General features: G+C 30.2%; 1 protein-coding gene across 4 annotated transcripts; it reads right to left on the bottom strand.

Moving 5' to 3' along the window:
* Positions 1-2,180: 2,180 nt before the first annotated feature.
* LOC107451069 (baculoviral IAP repeat-containing protein 8) lies at positions 2,181-25,892 on the bottom strand. 4 transcript variants are annotated; one of them, XM_016067052.4, is made up of 6 exons: positions 25,499-25,892; positions 23,041-23,642; positions 21,594-21,760; positions 18,281-18,468; positions 12,913-12,983; positions 2,181-7,051 (listed from the first exon to the last, which is right to left on the bottom strand). In XM_016067052.4, exons 2-6 carry the CDS (start codon positions 23,627-23,629, stop codon positions 6,867-6,869), a joined length of 1,200 nt encoding a protein of 399 aa, XP_015922538.2. In that variant the 5' UTR covers positions 23,630-23,642; positions 25,499-25,892; the 3' UTR covers positions 2,181-6,866. The 4 variants fall into 4 exon arrangements, with proteins under 4 accessions (XP_015922538.2, XP_015922539.2, XP_071037868.1 ...); XM_016067053.3 differs by lacking the exon at positions 25,499-25,892 and adding an exon at positions 25,232-25,454; XM_071181767.1 differs by lacking the exon at positions 2,181-7,051 and adding an exon at positions 11,999-12,283 and having other exon boundaries at positions 25,232-25,888.
* Positions 25,893-27,777: the final 1,885 nt, after the last annotated feature.

The following is a 27,777-nucleotide window of genomic DNA, read 5'->3' on the forward strand; positions in this document are numbered from 1 at the left end:
ACTATTATTATTTAATTATAATAATAGTATAATTCAAAAATAGTATAATTTGATAGTATTAGATTAGAATTGAATAATTAATACTATTATTAAATTCACTATTCATAGAAAAAACATATTTTGTGAAGACCAAACACTAACAGGCTTGCAACGTTACGCCCGTGCTTCTAAACAATTTTGGTAAGGTGAGTAGCACTTTAAATATTGTGGGAATCTACAACCGCCTCGGTAAATACCTAAACATCAAGCTTGTGTTCCTATTGTTCTTCGAAATCTCTAATAGTAGTAACGAAACTAAGACTCAATTCGATTGTTCGAATACGCATATTCCTGTCCTAATGTTAAAGATGCTGAACAAAAAGTTTAAAATTGCAATTAAAGTGAACATTAAGAAATTACTTTTCCATCATAAAAAACCTAGAATTTTTTTTCTACTTAAGCAGATATAATAATTAGGTCTATGATTATTTTCATTTCTGTGAGAATTCGACTGATGTCTATGTTTTTGTTAAAATTTATGTAAAAATGTTGAAAATTTTTACAGCAATAAATTTAGCTTTCCTCTCCTTGAAATAGTGTCTAAATTTTCATTGTAATATATTTTTATTACTTTTAATTCTAAAAATATATTTTATTAATTTGATTTGATATTAAAAACAATTTGATTGTTAACGTCACACTATATTAACTGTAACCACGGTCCGGATATCATGCTTGGTAATGTTCTGAAGACAATCCTTACCTATCCTAAAAATAAGTGTCGAGCTATTACGATTTAGATATAGAAAAGTAGATTTCGATACATCAACCGTATAAAAGCTTCGCAACTACCTATTAATTAATTTAAAAAGCGAACTTCTTTTAGTGCAATTGGAACAATAAACAGCCATAAAGAATTTTACTTTAGTATAAAATTAAATAAGTGCATTTTTCTAATTAATAATGAAATATTTAGATTAAATCTCTAAAATAGTTTCAGAATTACGTATGACACTATCAACGAAATGACCCTGTCGACGAAATAACTTGTCGAAGATATGACGCTGTCGAAGAAATGACTTGTCGACGAAATGACCCCGTCGATGAAATGGCCTGTCGATGAAGTGACTATCGATGAAATGAACCAGACCCATGTTTTCCTGTCTTGTCATTCATTCAGTTTCTTTACGGTTGTTATCAGTTATTTCCCCTTCTATGGTGAGGTAATTTGGCATATTTTTAAACTTTCGCCATACATATAAATCTTTATTGCAATCCAATTTACGACCCAATTTAAGTCAATCATTTTTTTAAATAATTATTCAAATAAATAAGCTATGGAATTTTCAATATAGTAATTAATATTACATAACGAAAATGTGTTAAGATCACAAAGCATTTCACTTGAAAAGTTATAAGAAATTAACAAAACCAATACTAAAGAAAGTGTAGTTATCCATTGGTACCACAAAATAATTCAAATATTTACACAACAGAGTATTTTTAAAAGCTTTAAAGTGAAATTAAATAATATATTTTTAAAATAGTTTTCTTTATACCTCGACAAGAATATATACCTGCATGCTGCAGAATACTCAATTTGGAGCAGAAAAAATGGGTTTTCGAACAAATAAATTTGGTGTTTTGAGCAGATTGGCCAAATAGTTTTTATATTCATAGAAGCAGTGCTTGTAAAAATTAGATTTTTGGGTACATAGAAAATTAAGCTTGGAAAAAAATTCCTTATTAAATATAAAAAAGCTATTACAAAAAATTACTATTTAGAGTTTTATGACGCCGATTCCCTACGCGGATTGATCAAACTTATCACCCACCTGCTTACTGACTGCAAGACAGTGATGCTTACCTTTGGTGTTCTGCTGGGATCTTTACCATCAGCCCACTGCGAGATTGAAAAAAGGTAGTTATATACATTGACTCAAAAATTAAACATTTCATGCACACCTATCTAATATGACATAATTTATTATCATTATCTGAACCAATTTATCTTTTTTCTTCTTAACATGAACATGGAAGCCTAAAATCTAACAGCTGTGGAGTCTGTAGTGGACACTGATTCTAAAACCAGATTTTTTTTTTTTCAATGAATAAATTTTACCTATTCTCTATTAAAATTTACTCACCCTTCGAAAAATATTAACACCAATGCTAAGTAAATACTAATTTTCATTTATATGTGCAGTTAAAATTATTTTATTTAAAAGTACATTTCATATTATAAATTTTACAAAATATACTTGTACAAAACTGTTATAAAGAGGAAAGCCAGACATCAATATCATGATTTTGGAATTGATGTTCTTTTTCAATCGTTCAATCAAACATACCCTAGCAACAATTTCACCTTTGCCCCAGTCGGGTAAATAATTGGCTCATATGCACCGAGGGACCAATATTGGCCTACATAGAGCCACGGCCCTTTCAACCCTTATTAAGCCAAGATTCTCCAGTGAGGGCCCAAGTTATTTTGCTGCTAGGGTAAGCTCAAAAACATTCAAAATTGATAAATTAAGTTTATGGTAAGTTACAATTTAAATGTTTGTCACAATGCTCATTTGAGAAATATTTTTTGTTCACACACCAATTAAAAATAGTAGTCTAAATAATTTTCATAAATATCGAAAACTGTGTTTCTTTTTTAAATCTGTAAGACTAAGAATCAAGCACATTTTTCCACCACCTACAAAACTTTCTTTGATTTAGACTCCTTGGTTCTAACAATGCACTGTGCTGAATTCAACACATTAGAAACTGTAAAAATTTAAGATTCTAACAAAGACATTAATTTATGAATGAATAATTACTGTATAAAAAAGTCTAGATAATTAGTGTATATATTAGTTTGTAAAACAGAGCACAGCATACTTTATCAGGGTGTGTAGCTAAATTTTTCAACAAAAAAAAAGCACTTTAAAGCACTAAAAAAATATTTTTAATCTCTTTCCAAAACAAAAAAAAAAAAAATCATAGTTAGGATATGTGCAGTAATAAAGTTTCTATCGTTTAAAGTTCTTAATTTATAAGCGTAAAATCAATAATTTTCAAAAACTGTACATAATCATGATAAAATAACTAGTTTCTGATAAATATTGCAGAAAAAATTGCAAAGAAATTTTTGTAATTTAGAAGGACAATCGACACTGCAAAGAAGGGTGTTTCATATTGAATGGGACAAAAAGAATAGCGCAGTGTGACCGCCATAATGGATTTATTCAGCCGAAACAAATTTATTCTGCAACTACAATTATACAAGTTTTATTTGGCAACAGGGAAAAATCATCGAATGACGGACTCGCCGCTAGAGGCGCTGTTAAACAAAATGTCATCCATGCAGGAGAAAGTGTACTGCGTTTTCGAATATGCCAAAACCTCCTCGGTAACTGTTGTGCAAAGACATTTTCGCACGAAATTTCATAAAGAACCACCGCATAACATAAGCAGGTAGGTGAAGCAGTTCCAGGATACCGGGTGCTTATGCAAGAACAAAAGCCCAGGACGATAAGAAACTCCATCACAGGGGATATGCTATCACGAGTATGGCAGGAGCTTGATTACCGTGTAGACATTTGTCGTGTCACCGGAGGGGCACATATTGAACACCTGTAGAAACTTGAATATATGTAGTTTTTAAGTAAATTTAAATTTTCTAAATATATTAATTATAACGTTTACAATCATGTTTTCTTTTTTTTTTGTCCCATTCAATATGAAACACCCTGTATATATATATAAATTTTTTTTAAAGATAGAAAATTAAGCACTTTTTACAAACCCTGAACAAAAAAAAGCACCTTTATGGGCTCTTAAAAAATGTAAATCAAAAATAAGTAAGCACTTTTTAAAAATGCTGCACACCCTGCATTAGAAACTGTTAAAATTTAAGTTTCTAACAAAGACATTAATTTACGAATAGATAATTACTGAAAAAAAAAGTTCTCGAATATTTAGTATATATGTTAGTTTATGAAATAGGGCACAGCTTTATGTTTTATACTAACAAAAAAACATTATTTTAATGCAATTGACAATTGTTAGTTTAAATTATAAATAGACAGTGGATATTAGATAGTCTGTCTACTGTACTTTAATCTTAAAGATATTATTTCTGAAAATTTGAAGAAGAAAAAAAAAGAACACTATTTACTTATGTATAAAACAAAACAACATAAGTCATAAAGGTACAGAAAAGGACATGCTATAGTTTAGGTTATGTAAACAAAAAACTTCCTCAGGATTAAAACCCAGAATTTCAATACAGTTTTCTTCGGGGATGTGGGAGTGGATATTGAAATTTTTTTTTATAAATATATATAAAACTAAACTATGTCCATTTTTGTGCCTTTATATGCGCATTCAGTCACAATTTTACTTTATTTGTTACAAAGTATACTCTTTTACATTATTTACATAGTTTTCCACATTATATTTTTAGGAAACATCAGGGAAAAAGACTAGGCTCAAACATTATATACACATAATTTCAATCACATTTCTTTGAGTAGAATGCTAAGCAGTCTGCCAGAAACATTCTTTTTTTATTTTTTAAGATTATCACTAATTTACATTTTTCAACCAATTTTATGTACTTTTTAACCAAAAGAACATGATTATAATTGATTTACTAAAGGATTTAAATTTCTTTTTATATAGTATAATTGGTGTTTAGGTCTCTAAAGTTTATGTACTAAAAGCTATGCAAATGTGCATAATGGCATAATAAAACATGTTAAGCAAAAATAACAGTTAAAAAGAAAATTGTGTGCTTTACATATTGTACTTTGTGTTACTACTTTAAAAGGACGCTATATCATGGGAGAAAATTTTCGTTGCATGATCTCATTCACCTCCATTACTAATTTTAAGTATAGAAAAAATGAGTACAGACAATCCTAGAATAAACCATGAAGTTTAAAACACTAAAAAGAAAATTTTGAAACATGCAAATGAAAATAAAATAGGAGAACTTAGGATTACAAGACGGGGAAGTTCTCTTCCAATAATTTGTGTGCATTTTGATATTTCAATATAATTTTTTCAGCAATTTAAACTTTATTGCTTACTCTAAATTGTGTGTACTCAGTTTTTCTTTCTTTTAAATTAGTAATGAAGGTGAAAGAAAATTTGCAATGAAAAGTTTCTCCCACGCTATGGCGTTCTCTTAAGACTAAAGATCACCCTATTTTCTTTTGATACGATTGTACATTTTGGGCTAATTATTTCTAAAAAACAAATATAGTTCGTTCACCAGAAGTTGGCACTGGACGCCACCTCCTCGGATGCAGATTTCATTTCAGAAAGGGAGTAAGAGGAGAAAATTGAGACAACCCCAAACAGTAAATTCCTTTTCAGTTGCTTACTGCTATATACTCGCTTACTGCTATTATACCTTTTCGTTAATCTAGCTAATTAAATATATTTTAAATTTAAAAACTGCTGTTATCCCAGCAAAATATCTGAAAAAGGACGAACTATTCACTCAAAAGAGAGAAGTATCAGCAAATGTTAAAAAAGTGGACACAAAGATTGCGTAATTAATATTTTTGTCATACAATCTCTAAATAGCTACCTTGTTCAGGTTTGTTCGCATCCCAAAAATAACGAAATAGAATCATCTCAGATACCATGTGATGAAGGCGGTGCCAACTCCTGGTGAATGAACTATAGTAAGAGTTTATTTCAGCATCAGTACCTGTTCCCCCCACTTACCAACGTTATGGGGTTTTTAACTTGCAAAATTAATAATAAGCCCAGTGGCAGAATTTATTCGAGCTATTTGCGACTAAACTCTTTAACAATATCTTTCTGCAAGATACTTTTAATAAAAACAAATATTTGTTTCTAATTTAAACTTACAAAAGCGCAGTTTACATTAAAAAAAAAACTGTATCATTTCATTTAATATGTAATGATTTTTCATTTTAATACTATGGGAGATATTCTTGCATTTTGTTGGCTGAACAAATTATTTTCTTCTTAGATGATCATTTACAAATTATTTTGTAAATAATCATCACAATAAACAAAATAATAAAAAATCATGAAATCCGTAGTAGTAATTGACGCTAAAAAGATGGATGACAAAATCACATGAATCGTACTCCTCAAATGCGTGTTTCGTTTCGAGATCAGGTAGTTGTAATAAATAATATAGTGTAAAAAAAAAACTATTTAAAAATAATGGAGACATCTAAAGCAATAACGGGCAAAAATTCAATAAAATTATTGCGTAAAAAAGTGAATAATGAAATGCAATATTCAAATTTTCCATATTGTTTGAAATATATTATATTTAAAAACCACATGATAATCAATATCAATAACTGGCGAAAATACAATCGAAACATTACATCGACTTACGATACTATCGGTGTAAATTGAGCGCATCAAAAAGTGATTATCTAAAAGTGACTATCAATTTTAGTTTTCTGTTGAAAAGAAAACTAAAATTTTTCACTACTTCAAAAGAAAAATCTTTCTGCAAGAACTATAACAATCTACGACCATCTCGCAGCGATTCTGCCACTGGGATAATAAGTAGGGATTTTCCTGTGGGTCGGCATAAGTTTTATCCCTTGAGTTAACCCCCTACTCTGATTTTGTTAGTTACTCTTTGTTCTACTCCATGGAAGTTGCCAATTTTGATGGGGGCGGTACCAATACAGAAATCCTCCCTTTTTCAAAAGAATGAAAATCAGAGTCAATCAAAATTTGTGGTAATTTTGTTAGAAGTTTTATAAGTATTTTGATATTAAAATAATCACACTTACTTATTATTAATTACATACAAAATTAAAAAAGGGTTCATCCCTTTATCAATTTGTGTCAAAAGTCATTTAACTGTAAATTTATCAGGAAAAAACTTTTTAACTCAAAAACGTTCTCATTCTGCTTTCGATATTTTTGCGACACAGAGGACATCTTGTGATTAACTCGGCACATTTCTCACACGATATTAAGTGACCGCACGGCTGAAACACAACTTCCCTCTCTCCATCCATACAGATTTTGCATAGTAACATATCATTTGTAGCATCTGGATTTTGAAAGCCTGAAGGATAAAAACTTATTGAGTCATGAAAGAAACATTACTATGGATGTGACACTATCTGGGCAAAAGTAACCAGTTTGTTATGGTGGTTAAAGCATAATGGTGTAGAGGTTATTCTCGTGGTTCGGTCTTCTACGACCTTCGTCGAACAGCCGACCCAATTTTTGGGTTTGTGACTACTAATGTTCTGGATCAGTACCTCCAGAGGTATGATTTGTTATGGGAACATGGAGGAATTTGTGACTTGTCAGATTCAACAAGCATCAGTCCCCATTTACTACACGGGGAGTCTCGTGCCGGCTCGGATCGAACCGACGATCTCCTGGACATGGGCCCAGCGCCCTACCAGCCAGGATATCCCGACCCACCCATTTATTTTATAATCGTCCTTGATCAGCCTACCCAATTTTTGAGTTTACTATTTATGTTTAACTCTGTAGCCTTGTCATTTTAAACACAATCCAGAAGACAAGGGAACTCCTGGAACAAGTATTGGGAGAACTTAGCCTTCGAGGAGGACTTTTTGATGGATAGGAAGACCACGAGAACCTTCTATGGTTAATTTGACGGCTCTAAGGGACTAACCCATGATCCGTCTACCAATGAGGATATTTCACGGTAGCACTGTGGTCGGCGTAACCCGGATGCGAATTTGTATCAACCGGCCCTCTATGAGATTCGAACATGGTTCACCTCATTGGAAGGCTCTACCCCTTGAAGGTGCATGTGGACATTCTGCACTCCCAACTCTATGTAATATTTCAGCCGTTTTCTCTTCCAGCAGGCACGGAGGCTTGCACATACGTGGTTTGACAAAATGGGTGTTCAAAAACTGGCCTTCTCAGACCCCCCGATCTAAATCCCACAGAACACCTTTGGGACAAATTAGAATGCAGATTACGTAGCCAGCCACTGAAAGCACTCACTTCAGCTGTCATGGAAGTCCTATCAAAAACTGGTGGAAAGTCTTCCAAGGTGCGTGAAGGCTATCATCGATGCCAAAGGGGGATTGACATCATATTAATATGTGCCACAGGGCGCTCTAAGTTCACGCCACTGGGCATCCGGATAGTTTTGGCCAGATAGTGCAGCTTTATTTTAATTATTATAACTATAAAAAGCAGTGAAAAAGTTCCATTACCCCAAACTCAACAACCAGTAATACTAGAAGATCACTAATTGTTTTTGCTTTTAGGGCAAAGATAAGATTCTAGATAAATCATAATAGTATCTTATCTTTAATAGATGTAGATAATTCTATGAATAGATCTATTAATACAACTATCTGGATCTATTAAAGATTCTAGTTATCGATTAAGATTATAATCTAGATAAACAAAAGTTAATCTTTTGCGATTATAATCTCTTATGATTATAATCTAGCTTAATAATAGATCTAGATAAACATTTTTAATCTGATCAGTAAAAAGCAAAACACGCCTATAATACCATAACTTATGTAATTATACAATAAAAGTTCTTACATTGTGTACAATGCCGAAAATTAATCATTAAGGTATAAAATGATTTAAAATTCCTCACATTGTCTCAGCATTGTTTACAATGCCTAGGACAAACTGGTAAAGTAAAAGACATTTCTTACTTTTAATTAGCATAATTATAATTTATCAGTATTATAAAACAATACGATTAACACTAGAAAGACAGAAACTTACCTACAGCGCCCAAAATCAGTCAAAATGACTGGATTGTGAAAGAATAAATAATTTGTAAAGAAATTTGTTTCAAATTAATTTTTTATATTATTTAGTTATGTAACAAGTTATTAGTAAATATTAACAATAAAAAAAATTACATGTTGTACAAAAAGTCACAATATTCTAAGAAATTGTGTTATTATATACATCATTGTTTTTCTAATTGANAATTTTCCATATTATTTAGTTATGTAACAAGTTATTAGTAAATATTAACAATAAAAAAAATTACATGTTGTACAAAAAGTCACAAAATTCTAAGAAATTGTGTCATTATAATACATCATCGTTTTTCTAATTGAAATTAAAGCAGTCAAAATGACTTCCTTGGGCAATCTAGTGTTGAGAATCCATAATTATTTTCTTCATCCCAATATTGTTTTTCAGCTTTCACTTAATTAAAAATAGTGTAGAAATTAACTTTAAAGTTAACACTGTTAACTAAACTACATTACGATTATTAACTTATTTTAATTGTTTTAAAATTTGATGTTCCCTTCATCAAAGAAATATTTTGCATTTCTTCTCTGTAGATAGAAAGAAAACTATTTTATTAGGTAGTTTTTTCCCCTCGGAGAAAAGACATCACTGTTTTAAAGTTTATCACTCTTTATCTCCGTTCTAAACTTTTTATCAAATATCTTCTTTCTTTTATTTTCATCAATTACTTATTCAAAATAAAATATGTAGTACACATAAAATTCAGATTTTATAATTATAGCAAATNTATATATATATATATATATATTTAAAGCAATTTTCTTATTTAATATTTATACATTAATTGCAGTTAAATCGAAATGATATATTTAGATGCATATTTAAAGGAACTTTAATAAAAATAAATAATTAAAATTTTGCTTGGATACAAACTAAAAGTTTAGCAGATAGATCCCTTTGTGGAAAGATAGTGTTAGGTTATTTGTTTTTGAAATAAATATCCCAATAATAAGTCTAAAAATAGAATTCAGCACAGTAGAAGTGCTTTAGAAAAAACAGTCTATGGAGGGAAAACAAAGTAATTCCAAGATTTTTTGCAAAAATGAGAAGTTCCAAACAAAATACTCATCCTGTTCTACACTGAAATTATTTTGCTTAATAATAACGTACACTTGATTACTGATAATTTAAATTGTGAAAAAAAAAAAACTAGGAAACAGATATTTTAACAAAAGTTAATATCTTATGCAAGAGCAAGTTAAAGCAATTACAGGGTGCGTAGCCAAATCTCTCAACAAAAAATAAACACTTTTTAAGTACATTCTAAGCACTCAAAAGAGATATTTTTAAGTGCTCTATATATTAACAAAATGCAAAATAATTTTCAAAGACTTTACATGATCATGATAAAATAACTAGTTTCTGACAAAGAATTCTTTTCTAGATTATATTATCCACCATAAAAAAAATAGAGAGAATTTTTTGGTTCGATTTCAGAGGGTGGAAAATGGAGCCTGAAATGGAGAAAGTCTTGCAAAATGCAACAGAGTTGCACCTGAGAGTACAAGAATCTCACCTAATCCAGCTCTTTAGACGCACATGCAAAGAATTTCATCCACTATGTAAAATGATTGGCGCTATCATAGGTTACGGACCAACAGTACACAGAAATAGATTGTAGTTAAAGCTATTTTTAAAAACTCTTTGCTCCCTGTTGAAGCAATTACATAAATTAAATCCAATGCATTACAAGTTATCCAAAGAAATGATAATTACATAATTGCCAGCAATGAATTTTTCTCTTTTTAAAGAAGAGAAGATTTTAAAAGTAAACTCAACATTCTTGTAAGCATAATTTAAGTATAAAAAATATAAAGGGATCAACAAAATGACTCAATTTGTTCATTTAAAGAAATTAAATAAGGTAAGCAAAATAAATTTTTAACTACTTAACAAATATTTAAGGCATTTTTATAAAATTAAATTTTATAATTTGTAAATACTTAATTACATCATTGCATCGCTAAAATGGAATGTAACAATATCTAGATGACTAAATTGGAAAATGCTTACTCAACACACAAGTACAATACTTGTGGAACAGATTGTTTCTTCAATTATAAAAATATTCTGAGCAGTGCAATCATCACAGAAGTACTTTCACAATAATTACATGCATAATAACCATAGTTAGATAATATCGATGCACTCTGTGCGAGGATACATTGGTGTTCTCCAATTGTGCAGATACTTTTTTAATATTTATTGTAATATAAAAAAACTACCCACAAGCAACAAAAAAAAGTTAGCAGTGGGGGAAAGAAAGTACGATACAGACAGCGTAATCATGATTTAAGAAATCTTTTAATGTAATTTCATTAGAAGCGAAATTACTAATACTACTTGTTATGATAATTTTAATATGAATGTAGTTCTATGTATAACTATTAATATTTCTTTAATGTTCTTAATGTTAATGTGCATGCATATTTTTTGTCATGAATAAATAAAAATATTAAATATTTAACTGTTTCGGTATATTTAATAAAATTATTCCATTATCAAAAATATTCAGAGCTTGCAGATACTTTGGGATTGTGTGAGCAGAAACTTTACGTTTTTATATGACTATGATAATAACTGAGACCCTTATGTGTGAACAAAAACATGAATTCTGTAATAGAAGACAAATGCACATTAAATATGATTAACTAAAAGTTGCGTGAAATTCATAATATAAATAATTCTGATAAAAATAGAACACTCTGACAGCAATCAGTTGTCAGCCAAGGGAAGTTATATCATCAACAGAAGAAAATTCTGAAGATAGCAATGTGATCATCTAGGTCACCTTTACTTTACACCCATTGGTGGGTGTAAAATAAAGGTAGTCCTTTACAATAACATTTCACCATGATAGAAATAGTGAACAGCTGAAAATCCATTACTTATTACACAATAAAATAACTTAATTCATAACTAATAGTTTATGGCCTCATCTTCCAGGGTTGGGGTTTTGGACAGGACTCTTGGGTTTTACTGTCTTAAAATGTCCAAAACATTGAACATTGGTACAAGGTAAAAATTCTATACGTGTTACCATTGTACACCATACTAATTACAAATATTAATAAAAAATTATGGAAAATAATATAATATGAAAAGACTTAAAACTTTTGAAGCTCCACAATTCAACGAGCTACAAAAGTGAATAACTTATCTTTTAAGCATGCTTTAAATACTGATAAATTATGTTTCTGCATAAGGATAAATAATGCAATATTAAAAATAATAATAAACTTTTTAATAAATCAAAAACTCGTCTTCATTTTGTTTCTTATTCAAATATTAACATTTCATTTTTCACAAGATTTTTTATTTAAATTGTGACATAATTTGAGTGAATAGGTTTTGCACAGTTTAAGTCAGTTTTGGACAAAGGGACTTTGGACAGGACGGTATAAACCCTGGATTAATCCTTTCTGTCCTAAATCTTGCTAACTCTACCATTTTCACCAATCCCTAGAACAACTTTTGCAGTTTCTTTTGCATCGCTTCATTCGTTCACCAGACACTGAAACATAGATTATTTCTGAAGGAAATTGTTCAAACATACTTCAAAAACTAGATAACATTTCGAACGGTGCTCAAGACTTTCCAAATTATTAAACGGGTCTAACATGAAACACTCAAAGAAACATAATCAAATCGAAGCCAGACATGAAACTACAGGTTATTTTGGGATCAATATACCATAAGTACAAAATCAGATTTGCCACTCAAATCTGCCTGTGTTTTTCCTGTACATATTACACAAAATATATTAAGAGGAAACAACAATTACTGTGCACTTGTGTGAGCTATATAGGACTAAACTATATTTATTAGTTTTAATCTTGGAAAAAGAAACAGCTAAACATACTTAAAGCTATATTAAATGAAATAGTTTAGCATAGCAGAAATATCAGTGTTAAATATCCCATAGATTATGCAGTGAAAGTTACCCATTTTTTAAAAGCCGAAAAGAAACAATATTCTTTGCATTTTCCCTGTTTTTTTTATATTCCCTATTTTTTTCAGATTTTCCCTGTGAAGTGGCAACCCTGTAAATATTATGAGGGGACAAATTCCTGTTATTTAAGTTAATAACCTTTATCGCATCAATTCTTTTTCACTGAAAAATATCAATTAAAATATACTTACTGGATGCTGATGTACTTGCTGGTTTCTTAACTGCATTCAAATCTTCCACCTTTGATACCCTTGGGTTCATTCTAAAGAAGCAATATAATATTCACATTAAAACAGACAAACCAGTATTTTTTAAGACTATGCTAAAGTTTACAAATTCATAATAACTACAATTCACTTTTGATAATTAAAAATTTTCAAGGTATGGAAATTTTTTAAATCGCAAGTGATATTTCTGCTCCAGGTTTTAGCAGTTTTCAGATCAAATGGAAATGGGGAGGTCTTTTAAATAATTTATTGCTAAGAGCAGTATCACATAAACTAATCATAAAAATGAATTGTCATATTGAACAACACTGTTACAGAATTCATTTAATATGTTCAGGCTGCATTTTCTTTTTTTCAATTTATAGACAAATTTATTTTGAACAAAGTAGAAGGAAAAAAAATTTTTTTTTTCTTTTAATTTTCAACTCCAACATATTGCCAATACAAGTTCCCCAGCAACAATTTTATCTTGATCCCAGTTAGGTTCGAAATTGGCTCAATATGGTTCCTATATGAACATGTACCGAAGAACCAATATTGGCTGAATAATGAATATAAAATATCGGATGAATCTGACAATTCTATGCAGGGCCAATGTTGGTTGTAAAGTGACTGTAAAACAGTGGAGGAATCGGACAATTCTATATAGAGCCGATATCAGAAAATAATACCCTTTTGAACCCTTATGGAATTAAGATTCGTAAATATTGGTCCAATGGTGGCCCAAGTTATTTTGAAGCAAGGGTTAGTGTATGCATTTGTGGATAAATAAAAAATAATATATTTGGGGAAGTTATAATTATACTATTACAGCATGAAAAAAAAAGGGAAAAAATTGCAGATTCTCTAACAAAGTAAATTCAGTCGCCTAGGCTAACATTAATGAAAAATAATAAGTTTGAGTACATTTGACAAATTCATGCAAACTCTTTACCAGTGCAGTTCAAAAAATATCCACTAATGTATACAAATAAACTTTTAACTTTTCTAAGGTTTTACAGTTGATAAAAATGTAAAAAATTCAATCCACAATTCTTAGTAATTTAATAAAACCTGAAAATAATAACTATAGAACGTACAAGGATTACACAAATAGATAAAAAAATATTCCTTATATTTCAGAAATTTTAAATCAATATTTAAATAATCCACAAATAACATCAGTTTTCTTACTCTCACCAAATAGAATAGGCACTGCGGCACTTACAGTGGTTTTGGAAAATCTTGCTTTTTTTCTCCCATAACGGTACATTTCAGTAAGAAGCTGAAATACATTTGTAAGAAAAAAAGCAACTTTTGCCAAAAGTATGATAACTGAGATGGGAAAAGTGAGGAAAGTGGATAAAAGTGGTGTAGTGAAGGAGTATGCAGGGCTCAGAGCAGATCATAGTAGAAAAAGTAATGAAAAAAAGTGAAAATTTTTTTAAAAAGTGATAAATAGGGACTTAATTAAAAACAATGTTAATATTCAGGCAACATCCTAATAAGCTTAAAAACATACAACTTAAGGGTTAAGAGAAATTGGTTAAGAAGCATTTATTGTTGTAGCTGTTTATTGCTTTAATTTACTGCAAGGGAAATTTTTTTTTAAAAAAAACTACATAATAAATATTTTCTAATTTTTCCCCCAACTAAAAAAAAGTTGCATGTTTAACTTTAGCTATTATGGCTTAAAGAAGTGAAAGTATACAACAAAAATATTGTCACTATCATGTAAAGTCAATACACATTTTATGAGATGTGCTTCTCTTCAGGAGTCAAAAAACAATGCGTTTTTAAACACGATGTGAAGAACTAAAAAAATGTTAAATAACTATTACTGCAAAAAAAAATTTTACTTTTACAATAGAAATGGTGCAAAATGAATGTGACAAAAAGTAATTAATGAAATAAAAAATAACAATATTCTATAAAAAGTATCAAAAATGAAAATATGTGCAAAATTGGACACGTAATAGTCCTAAAGGGGTTAAAGTTGAAGTATGCATATGTAATAACATTGCATAAAAAATATAATAAAAAAATATATAAATGGTTGAAAAAAACTCTCAGGGGGAAAAGGTGCAATTATGATAGAACCAAGCACATTAAAATTGATTTTTTAACAAATCATTAACGAATTGTTGTTGCTGAAACCTGAAATTGGAGAGTCGTTACAACATCACATCAATCAAAAATATAAAATCATATTAATAGGAAATTATATAAATGCAGCAAAAATTGTCAGAAAACATTAATTTACAATGTATTCACCCTGAATCAAGTGTGCAACAAAAAGTTAACTTTAAGGTGAAAAAGACAAGTAGTAATAACATTGTATTAAAAAACCATGAGGAAAGGGCTGAAAAAATTATAAAAATTCGCATGAGTGCCTAAGGTAAACACTGGAAATAAAACTATAAGAAATCACAATGAAATCAAATACGTCCAACAACCATTTTCGAATAAATCATTAGAAAATAGTTGTTACTGAAATACACATAACTTAATAAACATATTAATTCAAATTTGGAGATATAAAAAATCATGAGAAAAAACAATTAGCAGAACTTTGTCAATCATTTGACGGATAAAACGCTTATAAAACCAAGTTAATTTACAGTGAATAAATTTGAAATTTTTAAATTTAAAGTTTATGTGTCATAATATTGAATAAAAAACAGCACAATTTGAAAAACCACATAGAAAGGAGTGAAAAAATTCTTATTAACTGCTGACCACTAAAGTAATAAAAAAACATCCAACAGTGTGAAATTACATGACAAAATAACATCTTATTAACCCCTTAACTGCCGCGGGCGTATATATACGTCTCGGCCAGACGATGCGTTAACTGCCGCAGGCGTATATATACGCTTTCCTGAAGTACGATGCTTTGCATTGCGCTGCTATAAATAGAACTACACCCCTTACTTCAGAATGCAGTAAAATGGACTTGAAAGTGTTTGCTTTGATACATACATACATACATTTAAAGCAAAATAAATAAATACAAAAAAACANCATCTTGTTAAAAAAGAATCAAATTTTTAGAAAGAGAAAAAAATAATAATAAAAAATATAACATAAAAGTAAACATTTTATTTATGTTTATTCTTTCGAAGAAAAATTAAGAACTTTTAAGAACTTTAAATTTAAAATAAGAACTTTTAAAGAGTGTTTAATTTCTATGATGCAAAATTATGCTCTATTAAGCACATTTAAGGTACATATGAACCCTACCGAAAAAGGAAATTCAATTCAAGGAGAAATGCACAGAATTTCATGTCCTGCAGCTCCACAGCAGATAAAAGTTAAGATGGATGATAAATAAACTCATTCCTCAGTACAGTGAATGGCTTTCTAGCATTTCAAGAGAAATTCATTTGAAAGTGCAAATTGTCTATTTTATTCATATATTCAACCCTCTTCTAAGCCCCACCCATTTGGGTGAGTCCTCCTTTACTAGAGCTTCTTCCTAGCTCTACTAGATAGCTAGTCCTTCTTTACTAGATTGTAAAGTATGGGTTTAAGGAAATGAGAAAATCTTTCTTTTGATTGAAATGGAAGGGAAATTGTGAAATTAAAATTTTAAAAACGTGAGATAAGTGACTAAGCCTTAAAAACAATGAATAAAAGTTACTATTTCTTAAGATAGTGACATTAAGTGAGAAAAGTGACTCACGCCTGACCCGGAATATGGCAAATTCAAATACAGTCGTACTTCTCTTTAACGAACTTAGATTTTGTGAATTCTCTACATATCGATTTCTTTCGAGGAACCAAGAACATTTTGGAAATTTCTTTTTAAAATGACTTTCGAATAGCAAAGTGAACTAACTTTTCTTTAAAATCCCCTTTCCCAAAATATTTAAGAACATTTCAAACTTGTTAATGCATTTTATGGGGGAAATGACCTTGAATTGATTTTCACAGCCGCTTAACTTTCAGAGATGGCAGTAAAAATCCTTTCCCTTTTTGTTTGCATTTCAAACGAAAAACTCGGACAAAACAGATTTCCTCACTAGCAATTAAATTTGAGAATGCATGTGGTAATGCATGTTTAAAATTACCATTATTATAATTGCAGCTATAATTTTATACATTAATTTAGCTTTTTCGAGTTGAAAATGTATGTAGCATGATAGGGTAACACTGGATAATGTTCTGCTCTATTCTTGCTTTCCATGCAGATTTCTTTCATGGCTAAGATTTATAAAATAGTAGATACTAGATTACAAGATAAAAGTGTATCAATTGCAATTTTAATTATGTCTAGTGTTTTGCATCATTTAAGTATTTCAAAAGGTGATTTTCTAGGTAACCAATTTTCCATATAACGAACTTATTATTGGGGTTTAGCGACTTCGTTAAATAGAGATCAGACTGTATTAGTAAGGATATTTTAACATTAATTCTTTATTTGATTGTATTTATGGTTATTTTTTTTTATACAAAACTCCGTCAGATTAAAAATTTGCTTAACATAGGGATGCAGCATCATGTTAAGGGTCAACAATAACATGAGTCTGCAATCGTAAATATTCAGGGAGTATTAAGATTCTAGTTAAAGAATACTAATAGGAATTACACAAGCAAAATTTCACATAATAAATATAATATAAATGAAATAAATATATTTAATCTAAATTTCTCTAAATATAGTCGAAAGAATGAAAAAAAACAAAAGCTATGAAAAATAGAAAGAAATTTAAAAAAATTTCATTTACCTCTAAAGTTAACTTTTACTATTAGTTAGTTAGAAAACAAAATTTATTAATATTCCTGTTATAGCATCTGACTAACAGGATTGAAAATCTTAAAATCATATCCTTCAATATGAACTTTTGAATAAGGAATTCCTCAAATTTATTTTATTTTTATAACAGTCGATGAACAGCCGACCCAACTTTAGGTTTCTGACTACTGATGTTCAACTCCGTAGCCTTGTAATTTTGAACCCAATCCAGAAGACAAGGAAACTCCTGGATCAGTACCCCCAGAGGTATGATTCATTATGGGAACATGGAGGACTTTGTGACTTGACAGATTCAACGTGCATCAGTCACCATTTACTACACGGGGAGTCTTCGCCCTCTAGGGCATGGGCTCCTCCCATTTATTTATAACAATTCATAAGTAATTAATTTTTACTGCTAACACCGAGGTGAAAGACCAAAATAAATCATTACCTTAGAGTTCAAATCACAGTCGTCAAACTATTACATTATTTTTGTATTTTTATTAATATTTTTGACAGCTCAATGATTAAGTTAAAAGACTTCAGGGATTACTTTGTGCATTCCTGGCTTAACACATTATAAAAATGGGATGCATTGAAAACAAAACATACCTTGTATCTTGTTCTAAAAGTTTTTCACAAAGACGATGAAGTGATGAAAAGATTTCTCCCCTCTGAAGGGATTGAACAACCACATCTTCAACCATTGATGAAGGGAAAATTTCTTTCGCCTTTTGGACAATATCGGATTTTAAAACTTCGTTTGCTGGAAGCTGGTCTGACAAAAAATTTCCACCAGTCTGAAAGATAAACAAAACTAAGGTTTACATGCTGCAAAATGAATTTATTTTACACCAAGTACATTCACATTAACACGTCGCTTTGCGGTTCCATGTTCATACCTGCTAACATTGGAGAAATAAAATAACGGAGATTTTACTATACGAGTATATAAGCACTTACATTTAGCACAGAAAAAAATATGTACTTAAATCTTAATCTAAAGAAGGTTTTTTAAATCATTATTTATAATTACTTTAATCATAAACCCAGTGTTGTCAAAATACTTTTTTTGAAAAATTAAATGGTTTAACATTATGTGTTTACGTTTACTTCTTGCATATTCTAATGTTTGAAGTAATATGATTCAGAAAAGTATGGAATAAAAATATTCCAGTACTGGCAATAGCACCATCTGTTGAGGAATAAGAATTATTTTTACCATCAATGGATATTTTATCGCCATTTTTTCGTTTTAAATTTCTTCAAATTTAAAACGAATTCAGAGAAATTAGAGAATATACAGGTAGACAGGAGATAGTCAAGAGAATTCGTTAAGAAAAAGGAGAATTCATTAAAAAACAAGAAGACTTGGCAGGCATGTATTCCCGCTGATACTCTTGTAATCAATTCAATCGCAAGCTCACAAAATGAAGATCTCAAGGGAGAAAATTTTAATTTTCTAGAACAGTAACGATTTATCAAAAATTTAAAGCAAAATAACTGTAAAAAATTCCGGAGACAATGTCTTAAAATTCCAATAGTTTTCAAACAAATTAGAATTTGAAAAAAGAATCCCTTAAATATCTTACCTGCCAATGAATGGAATATTGATTTAGAGTTTCAATTTAGCGACGAATTTAAATTTTTCAGTCTGAATAATATTTTTTAATGTAAAATTTACAATAAGAAGCATTTTTTGCCTTTAATTTGAGATTCTGTTTCCTTCATTATTTTATTTTATTTGAATTTTAGAATTATGATAAAATTTGTTAGTTTTTCTCGGGTGTTTTACAACGAAAAACCATCCAATTCATTCTATTTATTTTTATGTATTTAATAATATCAGGTTGTTTATAAATCTTGCACAGTTCAAAGTTAAATCTCTTTCTCCAGTTATTGTTTTCATTCACACTACCAAGTATATTCCACAAATTCTTTCTTTCAAACATTGCAATACAACTTTCCTCCAGCATTTTCCCTGTCCAAGTCTCAGAAGCGTATATACTTCTGGTATGCATTCATTTATTATCAATATTATTTATCTTTCATTGAGGTTTTAATTATTGAAAAAGAGATTTTTCGGATAAGGAGATGGCTTTCAGGAAGGTGTTACACTTTTCCTTGTGTTACTCAGTAATAGAGTTCAAATTTAACATCAAAGGTCACACTAGTCGAGAGTTCATCGAGTAAGTGTATCTCATTAAATTAAAAACCAGCATCCAGAGAATCCACAGTTTTCATGTAGTAAATAGGGAAAACTGGAAGAGTTAGAGTCTTGCTGCAGATAGAATCAAACGGCAAACACTACTTGGGATAGTCTTAGCCTGTAACAGGCTGCAACGCATTGAAAGAAGATTATAGCAAATGAAGTGAAAAATCAAATTCCAGAGCAAATAAAAGTGAAGTCCTCTGAAGAAGTTGAACAAGAAAGTAAGATTCAATAAGCCAATAGAATAAAGATTTGGAGAAACTTGAATATCCTGAACTCATTTCTGTTCTTATTATACCAATAGGAAAAGAATGTATGGAATACATTTAACTGAAGAACTCTCGACTAATATGACGAAAATATACTTCAAAAACTACTCTTTGAAGATATGATTTTAAGTTGAACCAAAAGTGTTAACTTATCATTAGATACCATTCTACTCTGCATAAAGAAAGGTTCAAATTGCAGCTAAAGCAGTTCTAACCCCTGAAACCAGTAAAAAAATTCCTGGCAAACACCAATGTTCAATAAAGCATTGTTTAAAACACATGGAAGAAAAAAAATTAAGACACAATTTTTATTTTATTTCCCTAAGATATTCTCTGATAGTGAATTCATCAAATATTAAGTTATGTTTTCAATCCCTTCTTAATTCGATGATTAAACAGATTGCAAATCGCTTCCAAAGTTATTAACGAATAAAAATGCAAAGAAATAAATGAAAATAAAAATACTACTTTCTACAACAGACTAGACTGACTTGCATGGTATTTTTTATTACAAGTTCAACGATGATCAATTCTCGAACTAATTACAGAATGTTAAAACTTAATATTTCTTTGTACTCCCCTGCACAATTTTCCACACACCTTTGTAAATTTAAGTTTTGCTGCATATGTGTTTCAAACTACTAATTTTTAATACTCCCCCAACAGTGTGTTATTTAAACCCTTAACAGTGACATATATTTCAGAAAAATGAATTTTGACTGTTTAACTTTGTTCTTTATATTATTATAAAAGTTAGAAAATGGTTTTTTATTAAAAAAAAATTTTTTTTAAATGCAACAACTACCGTATTTATAATTTTTACATACACACAAAAAAGTAATGGATTACACACACATCTTATTCAATTAGAGCAAATTAAACAAAATTTTGAAGCTAAATATAATATAACTAGCATAATATAATATAAAAGCACAACAATATGATTTTCAATACATACATTTTAAAATCTTTTACAATATAGTGTATCCCAAAACCCCCACCCACATTTCCCTCCCTTGACTGAAGTCGTAATTGGTGAAAAACTAGAACTCATCTTATCAGGAAAATAGTGAATAAATTATCCTAAAGTAGAAACAAACTCAGCTAGGGTTTCAAAAAATAGAAACGTAAATTTTTCTCTTGCTCGCTGTCAGTTATGGCATCACAAATACTGCACGTTGTAGTTGCCCGAACTGGATTGGGTCGACCCTGGCAAGGGGTTAATATATAGAGAGAAAAATTATAAAATTCTCAACACATATTTTAGGGATTTTAATATCACTTAATTAGACATCAATGGTTTAACAGTAGGTAATGAGAAGAAAAAAATTTCTTACTAAATTAATTCACATTTAATAACACTTGATCAACAGGTATCTAAAAAAATAAACAAAACACTTTAAAAAAAGTTACAAATTTTCATTTACTTTCTCATCAAACTTACATTGGGTCCAACAGATTTCAGCCTTTTATAAGCAGGGCGGTTTCGAATCATTCTTAAATAGTTACACTTGGGATAAAATTTTGCATGTTCCAAAATTGGTTCATCAAATGGTTCCCAATTAGAAAGACTACCACCACAGTAGAAGCAAGTCACTGCATCTTGGACACCTTTAAAGAAAAAAAATGCATAATTCGGCATGATTGTAAAGCTAGACATTTTAACCTTTTGCTCACAGCTGGTATATTGGACCAAACTAACAAGCTTCATTATGTTAAGCATTGTAAAGAAAGAGTTACTGAAAGCTCAGTTTGCTGCTATGAGCAGCAGCAAACTGAGTTTAACCAGTAACTCTTTCTTTACAAGAAGAGTTACAAGAAAGAGTAAGAGTAAGCAAAGAATTGCTGAAAACTCAGTTTTCTGCTATGAGTAGCAGCAGCAAACTGAATTTAATCAGTAACTCTTTCTTTACAAGAGTTACAAGAAAGAGTAAGCAAAGAGTTACAGATAAAACTCATTTTACTGCTGCTCATCACAGCAAACTGAGTTTAATAAGTTTGTTAAATTTATTTTACCTATTCCAAAGTGGGGAACAAAGGAAACTTCAAACTTAATTCATCCAAAAAGGTGACTCAATTTAAAAAAAAAAAAAAAGTGACAATTTTTTTTTTACCAAAAAAATTAGTAAAAAGTTTGAAAAAAATTTACACATTTTAATTATTAGAATTTATTCAAAATTGAAAAAACTGATTTTTCTAAGAAAATTTTTCTTTCTTTATCAATAAATGGTCCATCAAAAAAAGGACATAAAAATTAGAGGGGTGGAATAAATTCGAATGAGAAAAAAAAAAAACTAAGGCTCAAACTGCACTGAAAGAGTAAAAAAAAAATTTAAAAAATCATATTATAATTTAAAAAAAACTTATAACACTTAAACAACAATTTAAAAAATAAGACAATTATAGCACAAAATAAGATTTAATATTTATTGGATATTATACTTCCGATATTATTTCAATTTCTCGAATTATTATAGATTTTATGTGAGTTTTAAATAGGAAACTTTATTTTTTGGTTTTTCCCACACTACAAAAAATATTTAAAATAAAATAAAAACAGCAAACAGTTTAAAAATTTGTGTTTTCTTCCAGTTTTGGCATTTTTCAGGCTGCAATAACATACTGAAATATACAAACTATAATAAAATAGGGATTTGAAATACAGTGGTTTTTGAATCCCTATATTACAGTGGTACAATTAACAGTGCTTTTTGACTAAAGAGTTGAATGGAATTTTTCCATTAATTAAAAAAATAAACTTTTTTGAATTAATTCAAAATTATTAATAAAATAAATATGTTAAACATCTACTTTTGGAAGTCTTAAAAGCATATTACCACTGAACCTATACCAATATTTTACACTTCTGTTTTTGAATATATCCTTCTTACCCGTATAATACAATCCACATTCAGCAAGATCAAGAATTTTTATTGTAGAATGAGGCCAATTCCTAAACGTCGATAATCTCTCCTTCAAATCTATCATCCGAGGGTTTTTCGGCTTGTTGGAAACAGAATGCAATACGGACGACTCGGTCGAATACGGAAAAAATGACTTGACACTCGGCGATGCACCTTCAGATCTTGTGAGTAGAGGGCATTTTGGGACTGATTTAATATGTTCTTTTAATGGTTTGTCTCCTGGTTTCCAGCTGCATAATATTAGTTTACAAAACGCGCATTGGACTTTATCGTCCGACTGTAAATAAAAGAACCCAGATGCAACCAGCTCACCGACGTTAATAAAAGGTAATGGCCATTTTCGATCAAACGAATCCCATCTGTTTTTCTCGCTTTTCATTGTTTCAAATAGTGTTTTGTTTTCAGAACTAATATTCAAGTTTTTCCATCCTTTTGGATTATCCACAACATCTGAGTCTCTTGATGGACTTTTAAAAGAAATATGCTTTGAGGCTTTATTGATTTCTGGATTTAAATCTCTGGATAGAAAGCAGTCTGATGGGTTGCAACATAACATTCTGAATGTTTTCCTAAAGGAAAAAAATAAAAAATAATAATCAAACTTATTTGTAATAAGAACAGAAATGGCTTTATTTTTGGCTAATAAAATATGCCAAATTTATTTAACATAACATAAATCTGTCACCTTGCAACAGTAATACATATCACTACAGTTATTAAAAAAAAAAAAAAAAAACTTGATATGCTAACATAAAAATTTAAAATCATGTTTAAAATATAAATGAAGCATTAATTTCAAATTAAGCTATAATATATAGATATCTTTCATTTATATAATAATTCAAATAAAAAATAAAACTATTTCATAGTGAAGTGAACCCTTTAAATATTTTTCAGAATAAACTTTACTTCCTTAAAAAGTTAATGATTAGCTAATCACATGTTAAATATTTATTGTAAGTAAGAAATTTTGGGGAGATTTCCGTATCATGATCTGTGGCAGAATAATTGCCAAGTCTTGCTAACTTCCGGGCAGTGGCCCGCAAGAAACTAAAAAAAAAAAAACATCACAGAAAGGAACCAACTCGATAGGTATATCTCGTAGCCAACACCCTGGGCAAACTGTACATGTTTTTATTTTAAAAAAAGGGCAAATTTAAAACCCATTTGGCACCTTGGCGATTGCAGTTGGCGAAACAGATCCGGAAATATCCCCGAAATTTTTCTCAGTTTGAGAGAATAGTTCAATCATCATTGATAAATAAATAAAAAAGAAAATTAAATGAAAAAGTCTACAGAACAGCATTTATCAAACTTTTTTGACAAAACCTCACCTAAAAATTTTCACGATCCACCTTATGAAAAAAAATCATTTACAAAACAAATTTAATATTAATAAAAATCAAGTTATTTGTTTGATGATTTCATACACAACAAATGCAAAATAATTATACAAAAAATATAAGTTATTAAAAATTTTAAAATTATATTTAATAAAACTTTAGTAAATGAAGTAAACTTGTAACCACATATTTTGTCTTAAGTGCGACGGATGGTTTTGTTTGCTATAGCATAACAATTTGAAATTTGGAGGTAATTATGCTGATTTTATTCTTAAATTAGGTTTGGCATCCAATTTGTTTCGATACTTATTTTTTTAAGAACACGAAGGCTGAGAACGCAGCTTCACATGTGTAAATAGTGACTAAAAGCATTAAAATTTTTTATCGTTTACGCTTGGGTACTCTTTATGATAGTGCAACAAAAAAATTTATTTGTGGTACAGTTTGTGGTGTAACTACCACTATAAATACTAAATGCCAACCCACTAACATATAAGACATGTTAACTTGATTCTATCATGAGGTATCTTTTGATAGATGAAAGTTTACATAGTCGATAATTATTATTCCCTCAAGTTTCACTTTTTTCAGACTTATTGGAATGAACATATATTGATATAGAAATAAATATTCCCATTTTGACATTGAATGGCTTAGACATTAATTAACCCACAAGTTAAGGTTTCTAAAATTTATAGCACTAGGTATCACGTAAATTTCAAGATAAAATCGGCAGCATACGAATTCAAAAAACAAAATATACGTTTTAGGATAATAAAATATATTTGACAAACAAGATGAAAAAAAAAGCTTACTTAGCAAATAGTTGTGGAGAAACGAAGTGCAAATTAATAAAGGAACATCACAATTACAATGCAAATTAAGCTCATCTAATCACTAGAATTGCTAGAGTTACTAAAAATGACTAACTGCGTCATCATTATCGAATTACAATTCAAGGAATACGAAAAACGAAACAAAAAATAATATTAATCAGTTCAAATATATATATACATATCACGACTCTTGCGTAAAGTAATGTCACGTTTATTTTAAGAGATAAAATATATACGATTACATACCAGGAAGTGGTTACAGCAGTAGAGTACAGACTACAAAACAAGGTTAGGGAAGTCAACAATATACCTGAGTTTTAAGAAAAGTCAAATGATTTATTTTGGGCTTTTATTTCAATTTACATTACTAAGAATCTATTTATAAGCTAAGATAAAAATTTAGAATCCTTAAATTCGAAATGATTTAAAATAAAAGTAAATACTCGTGCAGCATCTTCCCCCCAACACGAAACTTGTTTACAAATGACGAGAGTTTTGTCCTGAGGCGTAGAGGAGAAACTTGAAAGTTTAAACCCGTTGCGGAATTCATCGTTCGTAATATCACAAAAAAATTTGATTGGTTAAAAATTTTGATCGCTGATGCAGTAGTCGTTGTAGCTCATTTACGTCGCACTAGAGCTGCACAATGGGCTATGGATGGGTGATCGTGTAAAGTTAAGAGTGGTGGCGCTAGTTGTAAAATTGCTCTTTCGAGACTTCCGGGTTACTGCTTCCGATATATTTTTACGCCGCAGATTGAAAAAATGCGCCATCATATTATTGCATCATATCTTTTGCAGTATTTCACATGTACCGAGTTCTTTCTTTCAGCCTTTAAACTTCAGCATTATCATATTAATATTATAATCTCTAGAATATTTTCTAATTAGGCTAACTTAAAAAGATATTTTTGGCGACATTTTATTCAAATGTAGCCAAATAAGGGATAAAATGCAAAACATGGCAAATCTTAAGAATTATTCACAATGAGATATTAACTTTCCAAAATTTTTTTGGCCTTACGATCTCTGAGAATCAATACATTTCTCAAAGCTCTTATGAATGGTACAATTATGTTTAGATTTGAACCCAAATTACAATAACAAAACTGCATAGAATATTAGGCTTGTTCACACATCGCCTCGTAGTCATAACATAAGCGGAGGGATACACCGGAAATTTTCTAAATTTCGTCCGGTTTAAGGACGCTTGTTATTGTTTACATTAGACCACCCATCCATTGGCGAAGTGGTCACCCACCCGCACACTGACCGTAGGATAATCAATGTGATGTAGGATGTCAAATGAGATGATGCAAAATGTGGTTATTTTAGGAATTTCTCTTTATTGATCAGTTGAAGATGAATTTTTTTTATCACTATCACTGCTTCGAACCTTGGAAGTCTCCTATCGCCACTCGAAGACGAAATCTGTAGCACTTTGACTTGGGGTACATGCCCATCCTTAACACAGCTCCAACAAATTATTTCTGAACGTCGTGCTTTCTCTTGAACGGCGGATCTCTCATAAGATTTTTTCCAATAGTTTCTTTAAGTCAGCGTTCGAATCTGCGTCTGACTGAGTCCTTCCGTGAGTTGCCTCAATCTTGTGTGTGTAGACGAGAGGGAATCCCTTAGATCGGCCAGTCAAAGAGCCTTTTCTGTCTTACACACTGTCTATGAAGTGTTGGCGAGTAAAATCTTGCCGTACTTCAAAAGGGCAGTCGATTGGTTCCGATCCAAAAAATCAAGATAGGACAACTGTTGAACCTGGAACATTCAATACGGTTCTAGACAATTCTCGTGTAACTCTGTAAATATTAGTCCTATCACTTCGACTGTTTTGTCGCCAAGTATTGCCTTGTTTTCCAATTTTGTAACGCTAACGATCTTCTTTTTTTAGCCATTTACACATGCTTTCCAAAATTTTAATGTTTTTTTAATATGACGGTATTATGACTCAAAAAATTTGAGTAATCACTTCTTGATTCGCGATGATTTCATCAATTTAATTTCTGATCGTTTCTTAGCCTAAAGGCTAAAAAACATGCACTAGAAAGAAGAAAATAAAACGTGTTCTAAAAAGCATGTTTTTTTCTCCTTTTTTCCCTATCACCAGCTACGCTCCCCCTCTCCGTCTTTAGAAAATGATGCGTCCAACGTTTTTTGTTTTAGAAGTGCCAAAATCGAATTTTTCCTTTTTTTTTCGATAACTTGAAAAACGTAGCGTTTATTACATTATAATGCAAAATAAATATTTATTTCAATCAATTATTAATTACACTCAATTACAATCACAATCAAAAACATTCTGTTGAAAATCTCAAACTCAGTGGAGCGACAGCCCATAGAGGGCCAAGGCCTACTGCGGCCATCTTGACCTTGGGCACTGGGGTGCAGGAGCATATGTTCCGGTCAGGTGGTCAGCCGAACGTGGAACCCCCAGTGTTTAGTTCCCAAGCACGCTTCGTACTCATTTATCGACCCACTGAAGGGATGAAAGGCTGAGGCAAACTTGCCGGGTCC

This window comes from Parasteatoda tepidariorum, chromosome 1, assembly GCF_043381705.1.
Source record: "Parasteatoda tepidariorum isolate YZ-2023 chromosome 1, CAS_Ptep_4.0, whole genome shotgun sequence".
NCBI classification, from domain to species: Eukaryota; Metazoa; Arthropoda; class Arachnida; order Araneae; family Theridiidae; genus Parasteatoda; species Parasteatoda tepidariorum.

Bases quoted from the DNA above. Each gene is read 5' to 3' on its own strand.
- LOC107451069 (XM_016067052.4), bottom strand. From the start codon at position 23,629: ATGTTATGTTGCAACCCATCAGACTGCTTTCTATCCAGAGATTTAAAT. The intron at 18,469-21,593 runs GTAAGTTTGATG...TTTATCTTTCAG, and splicing joins TGAAATCTGTTGGACCCAAT to ACTGGTGGAAATTTTTTGTC. The intron at 7,052-12,912 runs GTAAGTATATTT...TTTATCCTTCAG, and splicing joins AGCAAGTACATCAGCATCCA to GCTTTCAAAATCCAGATGCT.